Source organism: Chiloscyllium plagiosum, chromosome 11 (genome assembly GCF_004010195.1).
Source record: "Chiloscyllium plagiosum isolate BGI_BamShark_2017 chromosome 11, ASM401019v2, whole genome shotgun sequence".
Lineage (NCBI taxonomy): Eukaryota > Metazoa > Chordata > Chondrichthyes > Orectolobiformes > Hemiscylliidae > Chiloscyllium > Chiloscyllium plagiosum.
The window spans coordinates 33,018,820-33,040,423 of NC_057720.1; the positions used below are offsets into that span (position 1 = coordinate 33,018,820).

At 40.0% G+C, this 21,604-nt stretch overlaps 1 protein-coding gene across 4 annotated transcripts in view; it reads left to right on the plus strand.

Annotated features, from left to right (window-relative positions):
• Positions 1 to 21,604, plus strand: part of LOC122554281 (zinc finger SWIM domain-containing protein 5) — a 244,346-nt gene that overhangs the window by 185,525 nt on the left and 37,217 nt on the right. For all 4 annotated transcript variants that reach the window (XM_043699055.1, XM_043699054.1, XM_043699056.1 and 1 more), the window contains one exon: positions 7,110 to 7,289. In XM_043699055.1, the coding sequence (XP_043554990.1) occupies positions 7,110 to 7,289 (180 nt within the window). The remainder of the gene's footprint in view (positions 1 to 7,109; positions 7,290 to 21,604) is intronic.

The following is a 21,604-nucleotide window of genomic DNA, read 5'->3' on the forward strand; positions in this document are numbered from 1 at the left end:
CTGACCTATCACCTCCATCCCCACCCCCATTCACCTATTGTAATCTATGCTACTTTCTCCCCATCCCCACCCTCCTCTCATTTATCTCTCCACCCTGCAGGCACCTTGCCTCTATTCTTGTTGAAGGGCTTTTGCCCGAAACGTCAATTTTCCTGCTCCTTGGATGCTGCCTGAACTGCTGTGCTTTTCCAGCACCACTGTAATCTAGAATCTGGTTTCCAGCATCTGCAGCCCTTGTTTTTATCTATCCTTCTCTGTTAGCAGCCTTTGACATTGTTGACCACTCACTCCATGTAATGTCTCCGTACTGTTCTCAGCTGGTTGGGACTGCTGTCACCTGGTTCCAGAGATGAGCTTCTAACCTCATCTGTGCCATATCTACAACCACCCATTTTCGTCTCCTTAACTTCTGTCTCAGCTAATCTTCTGAAACCCTCATTCATTTATTCCTTTGTTGCCTGGATTATTCCCACACACCCAGGTTGATATCCCACATTCCATCCTCCACAAACTACCTGTGCAACAAATCTCATTCCCTTTCATCTGTGATTGCTGACCTACATTACCTGTTAAGTAATGTCTTTAGTTTAAAATTCTTATAATTGACTTCGAACCCTTCATGGCCTTGCCTCTTTATGTCTTCATAATCTCCTCCAGTTCCTAAAGCCTCCAAACATTTGCATTTTTTTTTAGTTCTGACCTCTTGTGCATACCTAAGTTTAGGTACCCCAGAATTGGTTGGTGTGCCTTTGGTGTCAAGGCTCCAAGTTCTGTAGTAGCCTCCTTATCCCTCTTACCACTATCCCATAAGGCACTCCTTAAAACCAATGTCTTTGGTCAAATTCTTCTTCAGCTGATCTATTCTCTTCTCACGTGTTGGAGTATTTTAATAATGCTACTGTTAAGCAATTCACAACATTCCATTATGTTAAAGGCACTTGATAAATATGAATTTTGGTGGTGTTCATGGTTCAATGACTTTTTTTTAATGTATGAGGTATGAGCATTTCTGTCAAGTTTGGCATTTGTTGCCGATCTCCAATTGGATTGATTTGGCTCTCCAGGCAATTTCAGTTAAGAGTCAATCACATTACTGTGGTTCTGGAGTCACCTGCAGCCAGATTTTCTTTCCCAAATGACCTTCGTAAACTGGGTGGGTGTTAATGACAGTTGACAATGGCTACATCACTGTATGATCTGTCATGGGTGGATTTGAACCTATGTCCCCAGAAGATTATCCTGCGGCACTGGATTAGTAGCTCAGTGACATTGCCGCTATGCTTCCCCAGTACATTTGCACTGTACAATTCATTATAGCACTATGGACTCTCTCTGCATAGCGCTATAAATTCCATCAATGGAATCTTCCCACTCCTGAACGGCCTAGGCCACGGTGAGAAAGTTGGAAATATCATGTGAAATAGCCAGCAAGGAACTTTTCAACATCAAGAGCAAAGTATCCATTTTTGATCAAAGTTGTTGAAAAGTCAGATGAGATTCTCACTCGTGCAGGGGTGCCATGGTGGCAGATTGGTGGGCATTTCTGCCTCACAGCTCCAGGGACCCAGGTTCAATTCCAGCTTTGGATGACTGTCTGTCTGTATGGAGTTTGCATGTTCTCCCCATAGGTCCCCACTGGGTTCTTCAGTTTCCTTTCACAGTCCAAACATGTGTAGATTAGGTCTATTAGCTTTGTTAAATTGGTCCATTGCTAAATTGGTCCATCGTGACCAGGCTAGATTGATTAGCCATGGAAAATGTGGGGTTACAGGGATAGAATGGATGGGATGCTCTTCGAAGGCTCAATATAGACTCCATGGACCAAATAACCTGTTATCTGAACTTAGGGATTCTATGTTCTAATGAGCAGCAAGAGAACTTTTTATGTGAATTAGCATGCATTAACATCTTATAATTAGTTAATCTTGCCTCATTATTACACAGTTTTCCAATCTTTCTCAGACTGAATAGAAACTAGACAGTGACAAATCCCAACATGAAAGTCAGAGTGGTACCATGGGACTCCAGCTCACGACTTGCTGCTCCAGACCTCTGCCAACCAGCAACATCACAGGGCACACTGCACTGGCAGAAACCAGTCATACCCCTTGTTCATGGGCCTTGGTATCCAACACAAAGCAGCCCCATCGCAACATCATTGCACTGGTTCTGCACTTCATTGCTACACTTGGGAGCACGCCAGCACTTTTCATTGTAATGCCAGGACACTTTCTGCGCAGGGACATGGATTGGAGCAGGATTCATCTCTGGGATGCATCTGTTCTGAAGAAAGGTCAAAGGACCTGAAGTGATAATTCTGCTTTCTCTCCACAGATGCTGCCAGAGTAGCTGAGTTTTTACCAGTGATTTCTGATTTCCAGCATCCACAGTTCTTTGGTATTTTGCATCTCTGGGATCTTCACTTTCTGTCTTAGTATTCTGTCATACTGTGCCTACTTTAATGCACACAGCATATCTGCCTTGCCTTTTAGCACTCTGTCCCCTCAACCAGGACTTAAAAGCTCAGTATTTCTATCCTGATTTCCCTTTTAATGTGCACACAAAAAACCAGGCAGCACGCCGTGATTGTCAGCAGATCAGTCAAGGAGGTGGACACATTGCTGTACAGCACCATACTATGTAATTCTCACAATTGCACCATACGCTGGCAGTGCATGCAGCACAAACATTGCACTAGCCTCAAATGGTGACCTCCAAATTAAGGGGAGTAGTCCTCCTATCAAGGAATATATTGATAGACTTTATTTTGAAAGGAAATAATTATTTCATTTTTAATATCCCCTTCTTTAATTATAGCCTGTCTTTGAGGTTCACACTATATATCTTTAATGTTCTTAAGCATTGTAATATGCTTCTGAGTATCTGTTGACAAACATTTATAACTTATAAAAATGATTAATTAACTATTCTGTAATAAATCTTCCATTGAATTGCAAAGCATTGATCATCTGCTTTGTGAATTAAATCAAAATGTACTGATAGCAGCTTTTGAGATCAACATTAAAAATGAAATGAAAAGTTTAGTTTTCAATTTCCATTATTTACATAATTCTTTTTGCATCCTTTCTTTTTTTGTGTCCTCTTCCAACTTTCCATTCTGTATAAATACCTCAATCCAAATTATTTTGTATCACCCAAATTTCAGCAGATATTGATGGAATTTTATTTCCAAAAGCAGCACATTATTTGCTTTCTGAACTATAACATCTGGATATGCTTTGCACTAGCAAATTGAGATTTCACTCCCAAATGTTGATCATTGATTGTCATGAGGACAATTTAATTGTTGGTGCCCCTGTTATAGCTTCATGTGATGTATGTTGTAGCCCTTAATTTTAATACAGGAGGAAAAAGCCCAGGATCTGTCCTGGGTCTCTGCTGACTTAACCAATACTGGCAGGCTAGTCGTTAAAGCTTCACTTACCAAAATTCATTTATTTTTCAGAAAAAAGCAGCGCCAGTATGAGTGTGAGAGAGCTAAAGATGTGTTTGATTAAATATCAGCTGTAACCCTTTTTTCTTCTTACATAAACCTTTGAGAGTGAGACTGGAAGTGAGAATAGGAAACTTTTGCTGTTCTGCCCATTATGACATGTGAACATAAAATGCTGAGTTTAAAAACTCTACCCAAATTCTCGGACTCAATAAAACAAGAGGTTGGTGGTGTCTGTCCAGTGGAATTCTACAGGGATCAGTGCTTGGAATGCAACTATTTACAACATATATTATTGACGTGGAGGAAGCAAATGTACTGTAACCAAATTTGCCAATGACACAAATATAGGTAGAAAGGCAAGTTTTGAGGGATACAAACAGTTTGTAGAGAGATATTGATAGGCTAATTAGGTGTGCAAAAATTAGGCAAATGGGGTACAGAGGTTGTCAACCACCTGATGATGGAGCGGCACTCTGAAAGCTCGTGCTTCCAATTAAATCTGTTGGACTATAACCTGGCGTTGTATGATTTTTAACTTTGTACACCCCAGTCCAACACCTGCACTTCCAAATCAGGAGTACAGAGGAACCTTGATTATGGGCGGGCACAATTTCTTTCGGATAATTGATTATTCGGTTAATTGATTTCCTCTGGGGCTTGGAGTTTTCTGTGAAGTCTGTTCCCCGTTCTGGAGACTAGGCAGTAGCACATTGTGCATGAGCCGCAACACAACACCCGCCCCCCTAACCCTGTCCCCATCCCTTGCATGCCCCCAACTTGTCCGCCCCTCCCTGCCCCTCCAATCCCGCCTGCCCCCTCCAACTGTGCCCCCACAACCCCGTCCACCCCATCCACCGTCTGACCCCTGTTCATGGCCCCCCCAAGGACAGCAGACTGCTGCTGCGCCGCCTTTGTGGGGTAAATCTCCAAATAGTACGCACAAACACACAACTTTTTACTGCAACATTTTGCCAGGTTCCACCTCTGCCCTGAACAGGACAATGTTGGAGAGATTATCTGGGGAAGCTGAGTTTAGGGTTCACCTCTATGTAGAGCTCCAGGGAAAGTGTGGGGGTGGAGGAGAGAAAAGGCAGGAGGTCAGTCATTTAGAGACGGTGCCTGGACTGTCCAGTACTGTTCTCGGCAGCATTTCAGTGAACCAAGTTCGTTTTTAATCATTGTACCTGTAAACAAAAGACACGATTAGTCTGGAGGAATAACCAAAGAACAGAATGCAGCAAACATTTTATTAACCGACACCTATGACCAGGAGTATCATGATATTAACATTTCCTATGTTCATATATTGGTCAAATATGGACAGATATAAGTAAACTGAAACATTCAGTATGCTACTTGGTCTACACCAAGTACCAGGGAGAGTTTAAGCAACTAATAAATTGACCAACACCAAAATCAGTCAACTTTCTACATCAAGAATCCCACTAACAAAAGGCAGATCCTTGAATTAGGAAACAGCATCAAAGCTTAAAGCCATGACACAGGTGAAGTATGTAACAAGGTAATAGAGTAGAAGTGAACGTCTGAAACTTATAGCTCAAAGTCCTTGATTTGTACTTCATCAAATTGTGCTTTAAGCTCAAATTTTGATAGACCTATTGGAAAAACGTGATCTGACTGTAAGTGATCTGATAGTTTGTATAAGGTTTACGAAATATTAGTACATGACACTCACATTTACAATGAAACTGCAAAGGAAACTAGATGAATAACAGCAATCGAAATCAGGAAGTGTCTCAAATGCAGGACAGAGGCTAAGGCTGACATAAGGAAGGCTATGTGGAAGCATGAGGAAAGTATGGTACGCTGCACTAAAACAAATAGCAAAATGTTCTTCAAACATAGTAAGAGATTCATGAAGAATAGGTTGGGGCCCACAAAGAACAAGCAGGTAAGCTGCTCAAAATTTATATAAATAATTTGCCGATGGGAAAAATCTCTAAATTTGCAAGTGATGCTAAGCCAGGGAGAATAGTGAATTGTGATGATGATGCTGAGCAACTTCAGAGAGACATTGATAAGTTGGCAGACTCCTGGAAGATGAATTTCAATGTAGAAAAATGTGAGGTAATACATTTTGGTAGAGGACAATACACGAGGCTCAGTGGTACTACTTTGAGGGGAGTACTGGCGGCATGGTGGCTCAGTGGTTAGCACTGTTGCCTCACATTGCCAGGGGCCCAGGTTTGATTCCAGCCGCGGGCGACTGTCTGTGTGGATTTTGCACATTCTCCCCGTGTCCGTGTGAGTTTCCTCCTGGTGCTCTGGTTTCCTCCCACAATCCAAAGATGCGCAGGTTACATGAATTTGTCATGCTAAATTTCCCATAGTCAGGGAAATTTAGCATGACAAATTCATGTAACCTGCGCATTAGTGCATTAGTCAGGGATAAATGCAGAGTAATAGGGTAGGGGAATGGGTCTAGATAGGTTACTCTTCGGAGGGTCTGTGTGGACTTGTTGGGCCGAAGGGCCTGTTTCCACACTGTAGGGATTCTATTCTTCTAAGAATTACATGCATAATTCTCTGAAGGTGACCAGACAAGTTGAAACAGTTGCTAGAAGGCTTATAGCATCCTTGGGTTTATAGAGTATTAAAGTAAGGAAGTGATGCTAGACATTTAGAAATCATCAGTCAGACTACATTTGGAGTATGGCATTAGTTCTGTGCATCTTACTGAAGGAAGGATGAGCCCCGGAGGGAGTACAAATGAGATTTACTCAAATGATACAGGGAATAAAGGATTTTACATACAGAAAAGAAAGAGAGAAATTGGGCTTATTCTCCTTGGAGCCAAGAAGAATAGGAGGTGACTTTTATGGAGGTGTTCAAAAACCTGAACAATTTTGACAGGGTAAAGAAGGATGTCAGTTTCCACTAATTGGTATATCAAGACCAGGAGTCACAATTTCAAGATTGTCAGCAAGAGAGCTAGGAGTGAGGGGAGGAGAAATCTCTTCACTCAGAATTGTTAGGATTTGGAATGTACTGACTGGGAGAGTGGTGAAAGTGGATCTTTTTGGAGGTTTCTCAAGAGAGCTGGATGTACAATTGAAAATTATGAATTTACAGACCTACAGCTGAAGAATGGGACTATCTGAGGAGCTCTTCTGGGAGCCAGGTCGAATGCCTTATGTACTGTAAAATTCTATGACTTTTGATAAAATCCTTTGGAGGTCATTTAGAAAGGCTATGTTCCTAATGAGATACAAGATGAAGACTTGGAACTAACAACAATGGTAATCATGCACACAAGGTTAAAAATTGTCTTCTGTGCAAAACAAGTTGTCCCGAGGTTTTAGTCTGAAATGCTAAATGTGGCAAAAAAAAAGATTTGTCAGCCTAGAAATATACAACGTGAAACTAAAGAATACAGAAATTTGTCATAGAAAATTTACCATCATTGCATGGAGATTTCTGGAGATGACAGTATGGAAGAATAAGTGCTTTGTTTCTGAGCGGTTTTTTATTCATGTTTTGTTATAATCCTTGATATTGTACTTCATCCTTCTATTCTCTGCTGATGGGGACACATTCCTCAATGTTTCAATTCCTAGGTTACAGTGCACATTGCTTGACAATGCAATGATTGAAATGCCTCATCACTGAGAATTGTCTCCTTCCTTTTCAGGTGCACTGTGGGTGTGCATTGTATTAAATCCTCACTGCAAACCAGACGAGAAAGTGTCCTGGCTCCGACAGCTGAAGAAATGGAATGACATGGATGTCTGTCCACTGGAAGATGGAAACTATGGCAACGAGTTACCTAACATTACCAATGCCCTTCCTCAGAGCTCCAATCAAAATCAAGGTTAGTGCTGCATCACATGGTGTAAGTGACTCTTAGTTTTCCAAACCCACAAAGTGAAAACATATCAAAGTTCGGAACCTTTTGAATTTTTTTTATTTCATTTGAATATTGTCATTTTACTTGAATAATACCATAGGAGTGAAGATGCCTGGAAACAAATTAGAAGGTTATTTCTCATCGAGATCTTGGTTAACATCGTAGTGGTAAATTTCAAATGTTTTATTAACCTTGGAGTGAAATGCATGCAAGTTCCTCAGCCTGACTCACTTAGTCATATTTTTGTTGCAATTTACTTTCAGGTTGTTTATTTGATGGCCTTGTTCATTTTTGGAATAATTACAGAGCAATCCTGTTGAGGTTATGTTCGTCATGAAATATTGTTGGACCTCAACAAAGATTTTCCTTTTCTGAGCAGATTACTGCAAATGCTTGAATCTGAAATGAAAACAAAAAATCCTGGAGATCACAGTGAGTCACATCTATAGAGAGAAAACAAGCTGATGTTTCAAGTCGGGGTGCTTTCTCTCCATGGATGCTGCTTGACCCACTGTGATCGCAACGCTTTTCCTTTAGTTGGGTTGGGTGTTGGAATTTTATATAGAAACTGTAAGTTACAATCCATGCATATCAGTTATTCAAGGAATTACATAACAGCCTTGTAACTTGATCACAAATGTAGTTTTAGCAACAAAGAAGTAACTACAATTAGATCTGAAAATTGATTACTTCAATTTAAACAAAAGGAATTGAGTAGTTATATAAAAGGATTACAGTACATTACTTAACCTTGAAAATATCTCATCATTGAAATAATGGTTAGTAGGAAAAGTAATTAATGTGAAGTAGACAGAAATCATTTACTGTACAGTAGAATTTCCTATTGTCAGTCCTGTTATAAAATGCATTGGGTGAAAGTTTGAAGTTTGTTAACTAGCATAATCAATAAAACCTGAGCAGGTAACCAAAGTAACCTTTACAAATTTCTAATAGTGAACATGGATTCTAACTAAGTGTCTTTTTTTTCTTTCAATCCATTCATTCTACTTTTTTTTTGTTATTAAATTGAATTGGAAGAAATATTGAGGCCACTGCTGAAGAATCTCAGTTTCTATCTATTTAAAATATGGAGGGTCCCATCCACTGTGCATGTACATTCAGGTTCTTTCAGTAGTAAAATGTGCTTACTGCAATTTTTTAAGGTACAATTGTCATGCAAATTGTCAATTCCTTATTTTGTGATGGTAATTTATTGCCAGCAAAGGCTTAAGTGACATGTTAGTTGAAATTATGTAAACTGACCATCTTAGCAATAGAAAATGAGCCATTTGATCTTTAAAAAGTCTAACATAATTTTTGATCGTAAATTGTGAGCCATAATCCAAAAGACATTCAATGATGACATGGAACATTTTTGGCTTACATAGAATTTTACAGAGCGGAAACACACTATTCACTGCAACCAGTCTATGCCAGTGTTCATACTCCACACAATCTCAGCAAAAAACCCATATCATTCACATATTATTATGACTGGGTTTCAGATGGCTAGAATCATTGTTTGCAGAACTATTGATGCCGATGCCAAAAATAAATAGTTTCAATGGCCTGAAAGAAATAGGATGATTGCAAGTACCGTGAAGTCAAGATCAGAAGATTATATCTCAAGTGGAGCTGTGTAACCAGAGAAAATGCTGACTGCAATGGAAAGCAGAATGGTTTTCATCGTTAATATTTAAAGGACCGGTTGGCTAATTATTTGGGTAAGTTAAGTTTTAAAAATCTGTTTATGTATATTGTTTTTTAAATTGATTTTTTACTCCTTATAATGATGAGCTATTTCAATATGGATGCCAATTTTACTTAAATAATTTATTATACCTTAAACACTGTAAAATGTCCATTCTTGAATCTGCACTAGAGACAGTTGCTGCTCAGTCTTATGAGACATGCTTCTAAAATAACTTGTCCTCTGATAAAGCATTGTACAAAGTAATTCATAATTTCTGCATTTTGATTACAACAGATTCTTTGATGTCTACTTCAGTGATAGATGGAAACAACGATATGCTTGAAAAGGAAGGCACTTCAGAAGATTTGGGGATGACATCTACCAACACTAGCAAGACATGAGGAGAATAGAATTGGCATTCAAGGAGGCCAACCAATAAAAGGCTGAGGTCATCCACAGAATCACTTAAAACTCATTAATATCTCTGATATCAGCAATCTGGGTCAGAAAATGTTCAGTCAACCCAACCCAAATCTAGCAGGAAGTGAACTGGGGTGGGGCAATTTGTTCTAAAGAAGTTAAATATATTGGTGTGCAGTTTCCTTTGCACAGACTGCATGACATAATCTTAAAACACTTAGACACCAAGGTTGACAAGAATGGCAGTCTGCATCATCATCTCTTCACACAAGAAAGAAACCACGAGAAAATGTTAATGCTGTAGTTGCAGCTTGTCGCTCCATCTAGATTCCAGCAGGCAGCATCATATTTAACCGGCTCTACTTTAGTCATAATTCTCCCAGCCAAGAGAGAACACTCTCAACCTGTGTTCTTATACGTGGGTGTACATCTCTACTACTTTGTGATGGAATCCATTGATAGCATACATACTGTTATGTGCATTGAATCCATATGACGCAGTCAGATTAAAATGCTCAATATTTGGGTTGTTACATCAGGACCAGAATCATTATCACAGAATATTAGTGATAGAAACAGCCAACTGGGAGTACGTGTGATGTATGGACAGACGTGGCCAAGATAGTCCATCAGTGTTTAGTTTTTGATGATTTTGAAATGATCAGCAGCTTCAATTTCAGAAGTTTGCAGAATAATGTGATCCGTTTAATATAATTCCTGTGTATGTAAAGCTTGGTTTGCAAGAAATTATAAAGTTGCTGTATACCGTTCGCGTACTTAAATTTGAATGTACTTCTGAATTAATTTGCACAATACAATGTAATTGTAGTGACAGTTTAATAAATGTTATTTATACTGCCTGGATTGCATGAATGTGCTGGGTTCTTGAATGACTCACCGTCGATTTCTGTTAAGGGTTAATGTGTCAAAAAGTGAAAGTTGAGAGTTCTAACACATTCACGGAACAACACATGACTTATAGAATATTGGTTTTAAAAGATATTCTGTAATGGAAAACAAATATTACAACATTTCTAGGAACTTCTTGACCTAAAGATAGCTTCAGTTACCAGTAGCTATTATAATACATCAGAAGAAGTAATATACCAGCAAATCAAAAGATTGAGCAATCTAATGTGATTGTGACATCCTGGGATCTCTTCATTTAAATGGTCTTGCAGAAGATAGGCAGGCAAACAGGAAAAAAAAGTCCAACTTCTGAAAGATTAATTCACCTATTGTAATTAACTTAATTTGCTGCTTCAGTCTGTGCTAATCTATTAAAATTGGAGTTAAATTGCAAGCAGGGAATAGATTTGTAATTACTTTAACTATTACCAATACTGTAAGGTAATTATTTAGTTGTATTGCACCAGATGATGTCAGCAGTAATTGTTTAACCTAAGAAAGCTTAAGTGATCATCTGATCTTAATCTAGTTTGACCATTTCCTTTCGACTATCCAGCTCTATAATTTCAACAAATTTTAATCTTAATATTTTCTGGATTGACTATTGCAAATACCTTGCAGAATATAACATCAAGAATGTTGCACTTGATCATTTTTATGGCTGTTTTAAAATAAGTATTAGAAAAAAAGCTAAGAGTGAGACAAGAGTATGCATTAGATTGTGAGAAAAAAAGGCTGGAGAAGTAGTAATGGGTATCAAAGTCAGAGGGACTGAATAGGTACTTTGTATCAGTCTGCATGGTAGAAGACGCCAGTAGCATACCAGAACTTCGAGAGTCAGGGGGCAGAGGTGAGTGTAAGGCTATCATTAAGGTGAAGGTGCTAGGAAAACTGAAAGGTATGAAGATGGACAAATCACCTGGTTCAGATGGACTACATTCTAAAGTTCAGAATGTGATAACTGAGGAGGCAAGTAGTGATCTTTCAGGAATCACTGGAGTAGGAGCTAATTTAACACCTCTGTTTAAGAAGGGAGAAAAGCAGAAGATAGGAAATTGTAAGCCAGCTAGCCTGACCTCTGTCATTGCTAAGATTTTAGAGTCTATTATTAAAGATGAAATTGCAGAGTATTTGGAAGTGCATGATAAAATAGGGCTGAGTCAGCACTGCTTTGTCAAGGGGAGGTCATACCTGAAACATCTCTTAGGAAGGCAAATGCACTGTTATCATTCATTTTGAGAAGATCAGAATTCAAGAACAAGGATGTACTTTTGAGACTATGTGGTTAGACTGCATTTGGAATATTGTGAGCAGTTTTGGACCCTGTATCTAAAGAAAGATGTGCTATTATTGGAGGGTGTTCAGCGGACATTTACAAGAAGGATTCCAGAGATGAAGGGCCTGTTGCAAGAGAAGCAATTGAGGACTCTGAGTCTGTACTCAATGGAGTTTAGAAGGATGAGTGAGGAATCTCATTGAAACTTACAGAATACAGAGAGGCCTGAATAGAGTGGAGAATGTGTTTCCACTAGTAGGAGAGACTAGGACCTGACAGGATAGCCTCAGAGTGAAAGGACAACTGTTTACAACTGAGATGAGCAGGAATTTCTTCAGCCAGAGGGTGGTGAATGTGTGGAATTCATTGTTGCAGAAGTCTTCGGAGGCTAAGTCATTGAGTGAATTTATAGATTGAGATAGGTTCTTGATAGTAGGGGATCAAGGGTTATGGGGAACAGGAAGGAGAATAGGGTTGAGAAACATATTAACCATAATCAAATGGTGGAACAGACTTGATGGACCGAATGGCCTAATTCAGACATATATCCCCTTATGGTCTGATTCATGTTTTAAGAGTTAATGCCTATTCAAAAAGTATGAACGTACAAAAAATAATGCAAAGTTGTGGAATAAATGGATAATCATTTGTGTGATTGCTTGACTTCGACAGAAAACAAAGGAGACAATAATTCTGAGAAAATATTATCACTATAACGTAACTTGTACATAGACTTCCTCTTGGTTGAATAAAAGTGCCAAGCCTTGACCTTGGAATCCTTTATCTGACAATTACAAAATCAGCTTCACTTATAGCTCTGTCGTGGAAATCAATAAACAGATAATCTTGGTTGTCACCAAGTTAGATTCAATGCTTTTATTTTAAAAGTCTCCAAATAGACTGTAATGTGCCCAGGTGAAAAGGAGTGTTGACAAATGAAAATTGGAGACCGAAGTCCTATTCCAAGAAAAGAATGAGCTTGGGATGATATTTCAACGTGGCGACACAACATAGAAGCCCTGAATTTACTGTATATTGTTGTATAGCCTTTTTTTAAAAGGGTTTATGCAAATCAAAGAGAAGAATGTCATTGAAAGGGAGTAGAAATTCTCTTCAGCTTTTGTCAACTTGTATCGGCATTAAAGTCAGATAAAACACAGACAGCTATACAGGAAAGCTCAAACAAAAACAATAATTGCTGGAAAGGCTCAGCAGGTATGGCAGCATCTGTGGAGAGAAGGCAGAGTGAATGTTTCAGGCCCAGTTGGCCTTTTTCTCAGAATACAGGAAAGCCACCTTTTACACAGTCCCAGCAACAAAAAATCAGCATGCGGTATACTGTCCTGATTTTTCTCCCACTTATAAATTAATTCTACTTTTAAGGAAATAATTGACAATTTTGTACTGTTCATATGGATCAGATTTGGATTGAGTTGGCTAATCTAATTGCACGTGGGAAAAAGATGAGAATACATACTTCTAACATAGTATAAAGCCAAATGTCTTTGATAGAAACTGCTATCAAATCCTATTAGTCCTTCAAGGTTATGGAAAAGTTAAAGCATTACTTCAAGTTAAGTACCAACCAGTTAAGGTGCTGACCTGTAGAGTTAACCTCTTGTTTAAAGTATCTAAAACAAAATAAAATTCAGTCTCTTTATGACCAAAGTCAGCATTTTGTTTCTACAGATCTAATTTATACTGTATGTATCTTGCTTTACAACTCTTATGACTAAATTTCTGTGCTTTAATTTTCTAATATGTTACTTCATATTGCTGCACCACTGTCCCATTTGGCTTTCTAAGGCACACAATTGTTAATATGCTTGACGATTGCATTGCATTCCCCCTTCTTCATTAAACTGTTTTGCATTGATTTAAAAGTTGCTGTCTTCTAAATATAGTAAATATTTTTCTACTGTATGAACTTTCCTGACACAAGCCATTAACGTGCAGTGAACGTTGCTATTGTTAAAGACTTGGGCTTATATATTCAGATGCTGAATTGCAAATCTCTTTATGGTCATGGAATGAGGCACAAACTAGAAAGTGAAGGCTTATTGTTTTTTTTTCTTCATTTACTCCCTTAGGAAAACTACAAGTAAGTAACAACAGACTATTATTCGCATCTACTAGTGATTATTGAACCATATTTATAGAAGTCAGTTTTTTTGTTCTTTATTTTGGAGAATTGGGAGGATAACCAAAAATTATGAAGTTAGCAGAATTTTCAATCTAGAATCCATTTTTTTAATGGAATGCTTCATTTATAAGGTGCGTATTCAGATTTCAGGATGTTTCGAACCAATTAAGAACTTTTGAAGTGTATTCTCTATTGTAATATAGGAAGCGCAGAAGTGTTCAATATTCAGTAAAGCACAAATTGTGGAATCATTAGTATTGGCAGAGAGTGGTGATTGTAACAACATTGCCATTTCTTCTCAGCAAGATTTCTCTGTCATACCATAGTTCCCTTACTTTAATCACTATTTAACGAAAGAAGGATGAAGAAAATGGTATATAATGTTAATGCATTTTGGAATCTATATTACCTGTTCACAGTCAAGTCAGTGAGTTAACAATTTTCTTCCTATTACAATGTAAAAATAGTATAAATTTATAAATGATAGTAAAATTATATATCTCTTGATTTGTGATTTCTAATATTATGCTTGTGATTAAGTAGAACTATCTTTATTGGGTGGAATCTCATAAGACCCTGAAAAATGTGAGCTTTGACAAGAAATCTGGGAAAATCGCATGAGAAGTGCATCAAGGCCTTTCTTTATGTCAGGAGCAACATGTTGCATATTCAAAGAGTTCCAAAAGTTAAAACAAGATTCTTGATGGGAAGTGTTCAGAGGACTGTTAACAGGGACTATTGCTTATTATCATACTAATTAACTACAAATCTTGACTTGTTAACATGCAGCTTCCTATCATACTGCAGGTCTAATAGAAACTAGACACCGAGAATCTCCGAGACAAAGGTCTGAGCAGCTAGCTGGAGGCTCCAGCTGGTTGCTCTGAACTGTCATTTGGGACACTTGTTTCAGGGCACTCTCTCAGGCACTGGCCACACACACACACACACACACACACCCCATGTCCAGAGTAGTAGGCATACAACATGTGCCAGCATCTCTGTACCATCATGGCACTCCTCCAATGCTCTTGTCCAACATCACTGCACTTCATTACCACACTATGGCGCACTCTAGCAACTGTCATTGAAGTGTAGCTGCAAGGTGACTTTGTGTGTAGTGACAGATTGGACCAGGGAACATTGCAGCTACTCACTTGCTTTCTTAGTTCTTGCTCACTTTAGAGGCTACCTGGATGCTTGCAGCCTCTCTGCCTTTTCTTTTTGTGTTTTGTCAGCTCACAGCACTGCTGTATTGCCTTGCTGGTTAATACTGACACAAAGCCAGGCAGCTGGTCAAGGTTTTAGGAGTCAGCAGCAAAGGGTTAGACATGTTGCTGAACAGTACATTGCTACATCAATCTCAGACACTGACTAGCTATATACACAGCAAATGCACTGCAATAGAAAGTGCACTGTTCAGGGGGGCAACCATCAGTTAGGTGGGGTCCTGACACTATACGTTAAGGTCAGGCTGCAGAATCAGCCTAAGGTATCAGGCATAGTCGGACAAGCAGTCAGGGCACTCGCAAGGTCTGTGCCTCTTCAGTCTGGGAGTGAGTCCAGTGCAGCCAGTCTGGGGAGTCATGAGAGTACAACTGGGGTGATATGCAAATATCAGTCAAGGTCTGGTCACTCTTTGGTAGCTCTCCAGCTAATTTGCTGAAGGGAGTGGGCCACAGCCAGTCTATGGTTTCCAACCAGTAAATGTCAAGAGTGGAGGATGGGAGTAGGGAATCTGGAGCCTGGCGCTGTGGGAGAGAGGCTGGGGAACTTAAGTGGTGAGTGGAAGGGAGAAGTTTAGATCAATATGTAAGGGAGGAGATGATAGAGCATGAGACGGCACGCAGGAAAGTGGGGTCATCATCATTGAAAAGCATGGGCTTTCCATCGGAGGAGACAGTGAACTACATGTGGCATGTTCACCACAAGTTTCTGGGGTTTTGGGGAGGGTGGGAAAAGTGGGCAGATGCAGACTGATAGATGGATATCCCTATCTAGTGAAGACAAAATACTCTGGTGAACTCAGCATTCCTTGTGACCCTCAGATATCAGTTGACTGTGCAGTGCAACTCCTTAACCTGAGCAATTCTGATGATTTCATGCAGCCTAACTGCTGAACCTCACTGATGCCTGTGAGTGATAGCAATGGTCTGCCTGTGCATTGCCACAGTGCAGCAACTGCTCACCTCGCATCTTGGCCCATGAAATTTTGTCTCCGGATAAGGAGCAGTGGGTTCATTACCTTCAAACTGCCAATTTCTGTCACATACATAGATGACAGTCAGAAGTGAACATGTATATTACAAATGTAAGAAGTGAAGTTTCATTTATGTGCCCTCAGAAAGGGGGGTCTTCATGTTTCTCTCCCTCCCAGTACATCTCAGTGCAATAGAATGAAGCCCATTAGTATTGCTTTTTGTCTCTTAATGGTCCAAATGTGTTAGATGTGTTATATGTGTCCTACCCAGACCCAAATGTGTACCCCTCTCGACTTGGATGTCCACAGGACTGAGTAGGATGGAGGTGGAAGATCCAGATTTGTCCAAAGGTCCTCAGAAGACTGCTGGGGACTTGTATGTAGTGCCTCCTCCATCTGGGTGTCTACTGGCATCACTCTGCCTCCTTGTGTGAGATTGTGTCCCCCTCATATCCATCACTTTGTCGTTGATGGTTGCAACCAATGGCTAGGGTGAAAGAAGTGCAGGTCTTTCACATATCAAGCAGACTGCAAGACCTGACTGCCCATCCATCCATAAGAGCAACCCGAATATCACAGCAGGAGATGGGATTCCCAAGATGTTGCTTCATTCCTGGAACCATTGCACTTTGGTGTCTTTGGCACCTGCCTACTATTGCTGTACATTTGGATCGAGCTACAAATTGCTGACACCATGAGATCTTCTGCCTAGAGCTGAGCAGGTACCTGGTCTCAGGCAGTACTCCGCAATTGTCAGTGACCTGGGTGTTTTTTTCCTCAAGCAGCTGTGGAGATAGGTCAGTGAGGAACTCTCCAGCAAGTGCTCCTCACTGTACTCCTGGTTAAGATATCCACTGAGGTATCTATATCTGAGCTGGAGGCAACCTTGCCAGTGCATTCGTCTGCGGGATCTGTGGCTTCTTCCTCAGAGATACTAGAGTGAATGTTTGGTGGTGACCATCCACTGAGACTGTGGAGATGCAAAACATAAATATCTCACCAATTGAGTAAAAAGCTTGCAGTGCAACTCCTATATTAAATTGTCAATGTAGTTTTCAGAACTAATAACCCTTGGCTGCAATGTCTTCTCTCTTTTATACCTTGTAGATAATAGCAGCATGTTCTTGGTTCTTGCAGTCAGCACCAGGAACCATTCATCATAGAATTGAGGAAAAGGATGTTGGGCAGGGCACCACTCATTGTGGCTCTCTCAGCCCTAATTTCTGTACATAGACTATCTCCTGAGGTGGAAGATTCTAGAAGAGGGTGACGGCCCAATTTGTATTCCTGTTTCTATACTTGTTTCTGTATACTGTTCCCTGTGGGCGTTTTTGCTGTGTGTTATCACTTATTAATTTTCTGATGAAATGCTTAAAATAAAAGCAACTTTTCTGCTTCAATGGCAACTTAGATAGACATGCGGAAGATGGTGGAGGATGCAATCATTGTCATAATTTTACAGCGCAAAAAGGGGACCTCCAGCCCATCTTGTCTGTGCCAGTCATTGATGTTCTACTCCCAATTTCCAGCTCTTGACCCTAGCTCAGTATGCATAAAGTGTTCCATCTAAATACATCTTAAATGTCGAGGTGGTTCCTGCCTCTACCAGCCTTTCAGGAAGTGAGTTGCAGTTATCCACCAAAACCTCTTCCGTAAATCCCCTAAACCTCCTGTCTCATCTTAAATCTATGTCTCTCATTATTGACCTCAACAGAGAGGTGCTGGAAGGGTTTGAAGGTTACATTTTCAGTCTAGAAAGGAGCCATCTTCCATGTCTTGCTTTCCGGTCAGCACATTTTCTGAACCTTTTAATTCATTCCACTTACCCAAATACTTAGGAGCATGAAAAATTTCTGCAGCCTAATTGTCATAATTTGCAAACAAGAATAAGAAACAGTACTTGTTTGTTGGTAACAATTTCTTCCAATCTACCTGCCTCATAATTTAGAGTGAAAAAAGCCATTCCTGATGAAGGGCTTATGCCCGAAACGTTGATTCTCCTGTTCCTTGGATGCTGCCTGACCTGTTGTGCTTTACCAGCAACACATTTTCAGCTCATAATTTAGAGTGCCTGAGTCATAGCCCAACTCGGTCTCCTCTGCTGTAAGGAAAACAACCCCAGCCAATCAAGTCTTTTCATAACTGAAACACTCCAGCTGAGGCAACATCCTGTGAAATTCCTCTGCAATCTCTCTAGTGCAGTCACATCCTCCAGAACAGCACTCAATACTTTAGCTATGGCCTAACTCTTATACAGCATGAATAGGCTCAAGGGGCAGCATAACTTACTGCCAATTTACATAACATCAACAAAAGTACAATAAACAATCCAGCACTGTTTCACTTTCATCTATATATTTTAATTCTTTTCCTCACACTCTGCTGAGCTAAATCACTTGCGAAACACAAATTGTGCAGGCTTTATGTAATTATCATTTAGTGTTGACAGTACAAGTAGAGTTCTTCAAAATATGTTCATACAGATATTGTTACACTCTCCCAATCTATCTTATTTTATGTTATGTTATGATCTGTTTGAACGACTCAAATTAGTGACTGTACCATTGAGATTTTTTTATTCATTTTGTATATCATCATCTATTATGGCTTGTCTGAAAAAGTTGCCAAATTAAGGATGTTCTGGACCTTTATTCATTAGGAATTAGACTGAGGATTGTGAATAATATTTCACATTGGACCCTACAGCCTGAGAAAAATGATTTCCACCTATCAGTCCAGTGTAGTTTCAATCTCAGGCTTCAAAGATGAAAGGATTCTATGTTAAAGAATGTGTAAATCCACTTCATTCAGTTTTTTTTGTCTTTATACTTAAATACTCTGTGCCTTAATTTCTTGGAACTCTGCAGTCTGCCTGTTATATGTGTATTCACAGTGTTTTTGGGAAGGAAATTCCAGATCCCTTGACCCAGCAATAGTGAAGGAAAAGCAATGACTTGGAATGGGACTTGGAAATGGTCGTATCCCTGTGTATTTGTTGCCTGTGTCTTTCTAGATTGTAGAGGTCACAGAATTGGAAGATACCAAAGTTGGTTTGACAACTTTTTTTTTTCAATTTACTCTTCAAAATGTCAAAGTCAATACAAGGAATGATTTGATGAATAGATGGGTAGTCTGCTTTGTGTGCCAAATAAACTTTAAAATATCACATTTAAAATGCACTTTCTTTTTAAGAGGAGAAATTATTGCTTAGTTATTGCAGCATGGAGTCAGAGAGATATACAGCAAGGAAACAGACCCTTCAGTCCAACTTGTCCATGCTGACTAGATATCCCAACCCAATCTCATCCCACCTGTCAGCACCTAGCCCATTTTCCTCCAAACCCTTCCTATTCATATACCCATTCAGAATGTTTTGAATGTTGCAGTTATATTAGCCTCCAGCACTTCCTCTGGCAGCCCATTCCATACACATACTACACCTGCGTAATAAAGTTGCCCCTTAGGTCTCTTTTATATCATTCCCCTCTCACCCTAAACCTTTGCCCTCTAGTTCTGGACTCCCCCCCTCCCCACTCCAGGAAAAAGACTTGTCTACTTGTCCTATCCATGCCCCTCATGATTTTATAAATCTCTATAAGGTCACCCCTCAGTCTCCGACGCTCCAGGGAAAACAGCCCCAACCTATTCAACCTCTCCCTATAACTCAAACCCTCCAACTCTGGCAAGATCCTTGTGAATCTTTTCTGAACTCTTTCAAATTTCACAACATCCTTTTGATAGGAAGGAGATCAAAACTGCACGCAATATTCCAACAGTGGCCTAACCAATATATGACCTCTCAACTCCTGTACTCAATACTCTGACCAATAAAGGAAAGCATATCAAATGCCTTCTTCAAAATCCTATCTACCTGTAATTCTACTTTCAAGGAGCTATGAACCTGCACTCCAAGGTCTCTTTGTTCAGCAACACTCTCTAGAACCTTACCACGAAGTGTATAAGTCCTGCTAAGATTTGCTTTCCCAAAATGCAGCACCTCGCATTTATATAAATTAAACTCCATCTGCCACTTCTCAGCCTATTGGCCCATCGGTTCAAGATCCTGTTGTAATCTGAGATAACCTACTTCACTGTCCACTACACCTCCAATTTTGGTGTCATCTGCAAACTTACTAACTTGACCTCTTATGCTTACATCCAAATCAATTATGTAAATGATGAAACCTAGCAGACCCAGCATCGATCCTTGTGACACTCCACTGGTCACAGGCCTCCTGTCTGAAAAACAATCTTCCATCACCACCTTCTGTCTTCTACCTTTGAGCCAATTTTGTATCCAAATGGCTAGTTCTCCCTGTATTCCATAAGGTCTAACCTTGCTAACCAGTCTCTCATGGGGAACCTTGTTGAATGCCTTACTGAAATCCATATAGATCACATCTGCCACTCTGCCCTCATCAATCCTCTTTGTTACTTTTTCAAAAAACCCAAACTAAGTTTGTGAAACAAGATTTCCCGTGCACAAAGCCATGCTGACTGTCCCGAATCAGTCCTTGCCTTTCTAATACATGTACATCCTGTCTCTCAGGATCCCCTGCAGCAGCTTATTGGGCGGCACAGTGGCTCATTGGTTAGCACTGCTGCCTCACAGTTTCAGGACCCGGATTCAATTCTTGCCTCAGGCAACTGTCTGTGTGGAGTTTTCACATTGTCCCCGTGTCTGCGTGGGTTTCCTCCTGGTGCTCCGATTTCCTCCCACAATCCAAAGATGTGCAGGTCAGGTGAATTGGCCATGCTAAATTGCCCATAGTGTTAGGTGCATTCATCTGGGGTAACTATAGCGTAGGGGGAATGGGTCTGTGTGGGTTTGTTGGGCCAAATGGCCTGTTTCCATACTGTAGGGAATCTAGTCTTGCCCACCACCATCATCAGGCTCACTGGTCTATAGTTCCCTGGTTGTCCTTACCACCTTTCTTAAATACTGGCACCACTTTAGCCAACCTCCAGTCTTATGGCACCTCACCTGTGACTATCAATGATACAAACATCTCAGCAAGGGGCCCAGCAATCACTTCCCTAGTTTCCCACAGCATGTTGGGGTATACCTGATCAGGTCCTGGGGATTTATTCACTTTTATGTATTTCAAGACATCCAGCACTTCCTCCTCTGTAATATAGATATTTTTCAAGATGTCACCATCTATTCTTTACATTCTATATCTTCCATATCCTTTTCCACAGTAAACACTGATGCAAAATATTTGTTTAGTATCTCCCCCATCTCCTGCGGCTCCACACAAAGAGGGGCCTTTGAGGCGCCCTATTCTCTCCCTAATTACCCTTTTCTCCTTAATGTATTTGTAAGAACCCTTTGGATTCTCCTTAACTCTATTTGCCAAAGCTATCTCATGTCCCCTTTTTACCCTCCTGATTTCCCTCTTAAGTATACTCCTACTGCCTTTATACTCTTCTAAGGATTCGCTCGATCTATGCTTCCTTTTTCTTAACCAAACCCTCAATTTTTCTTTAGTCATCCAGCATTCCCTACAACTACCAGCCTTTCCTTTCACCCTAACAGGAATATACCATCTTTGGATTCTTGTTATGTGGGTGGCACGGTGGCACAGTGGTTAGCACTGCTGCCTCACAGCGCCAAAGACCCGGGGTCAGTTCCAGC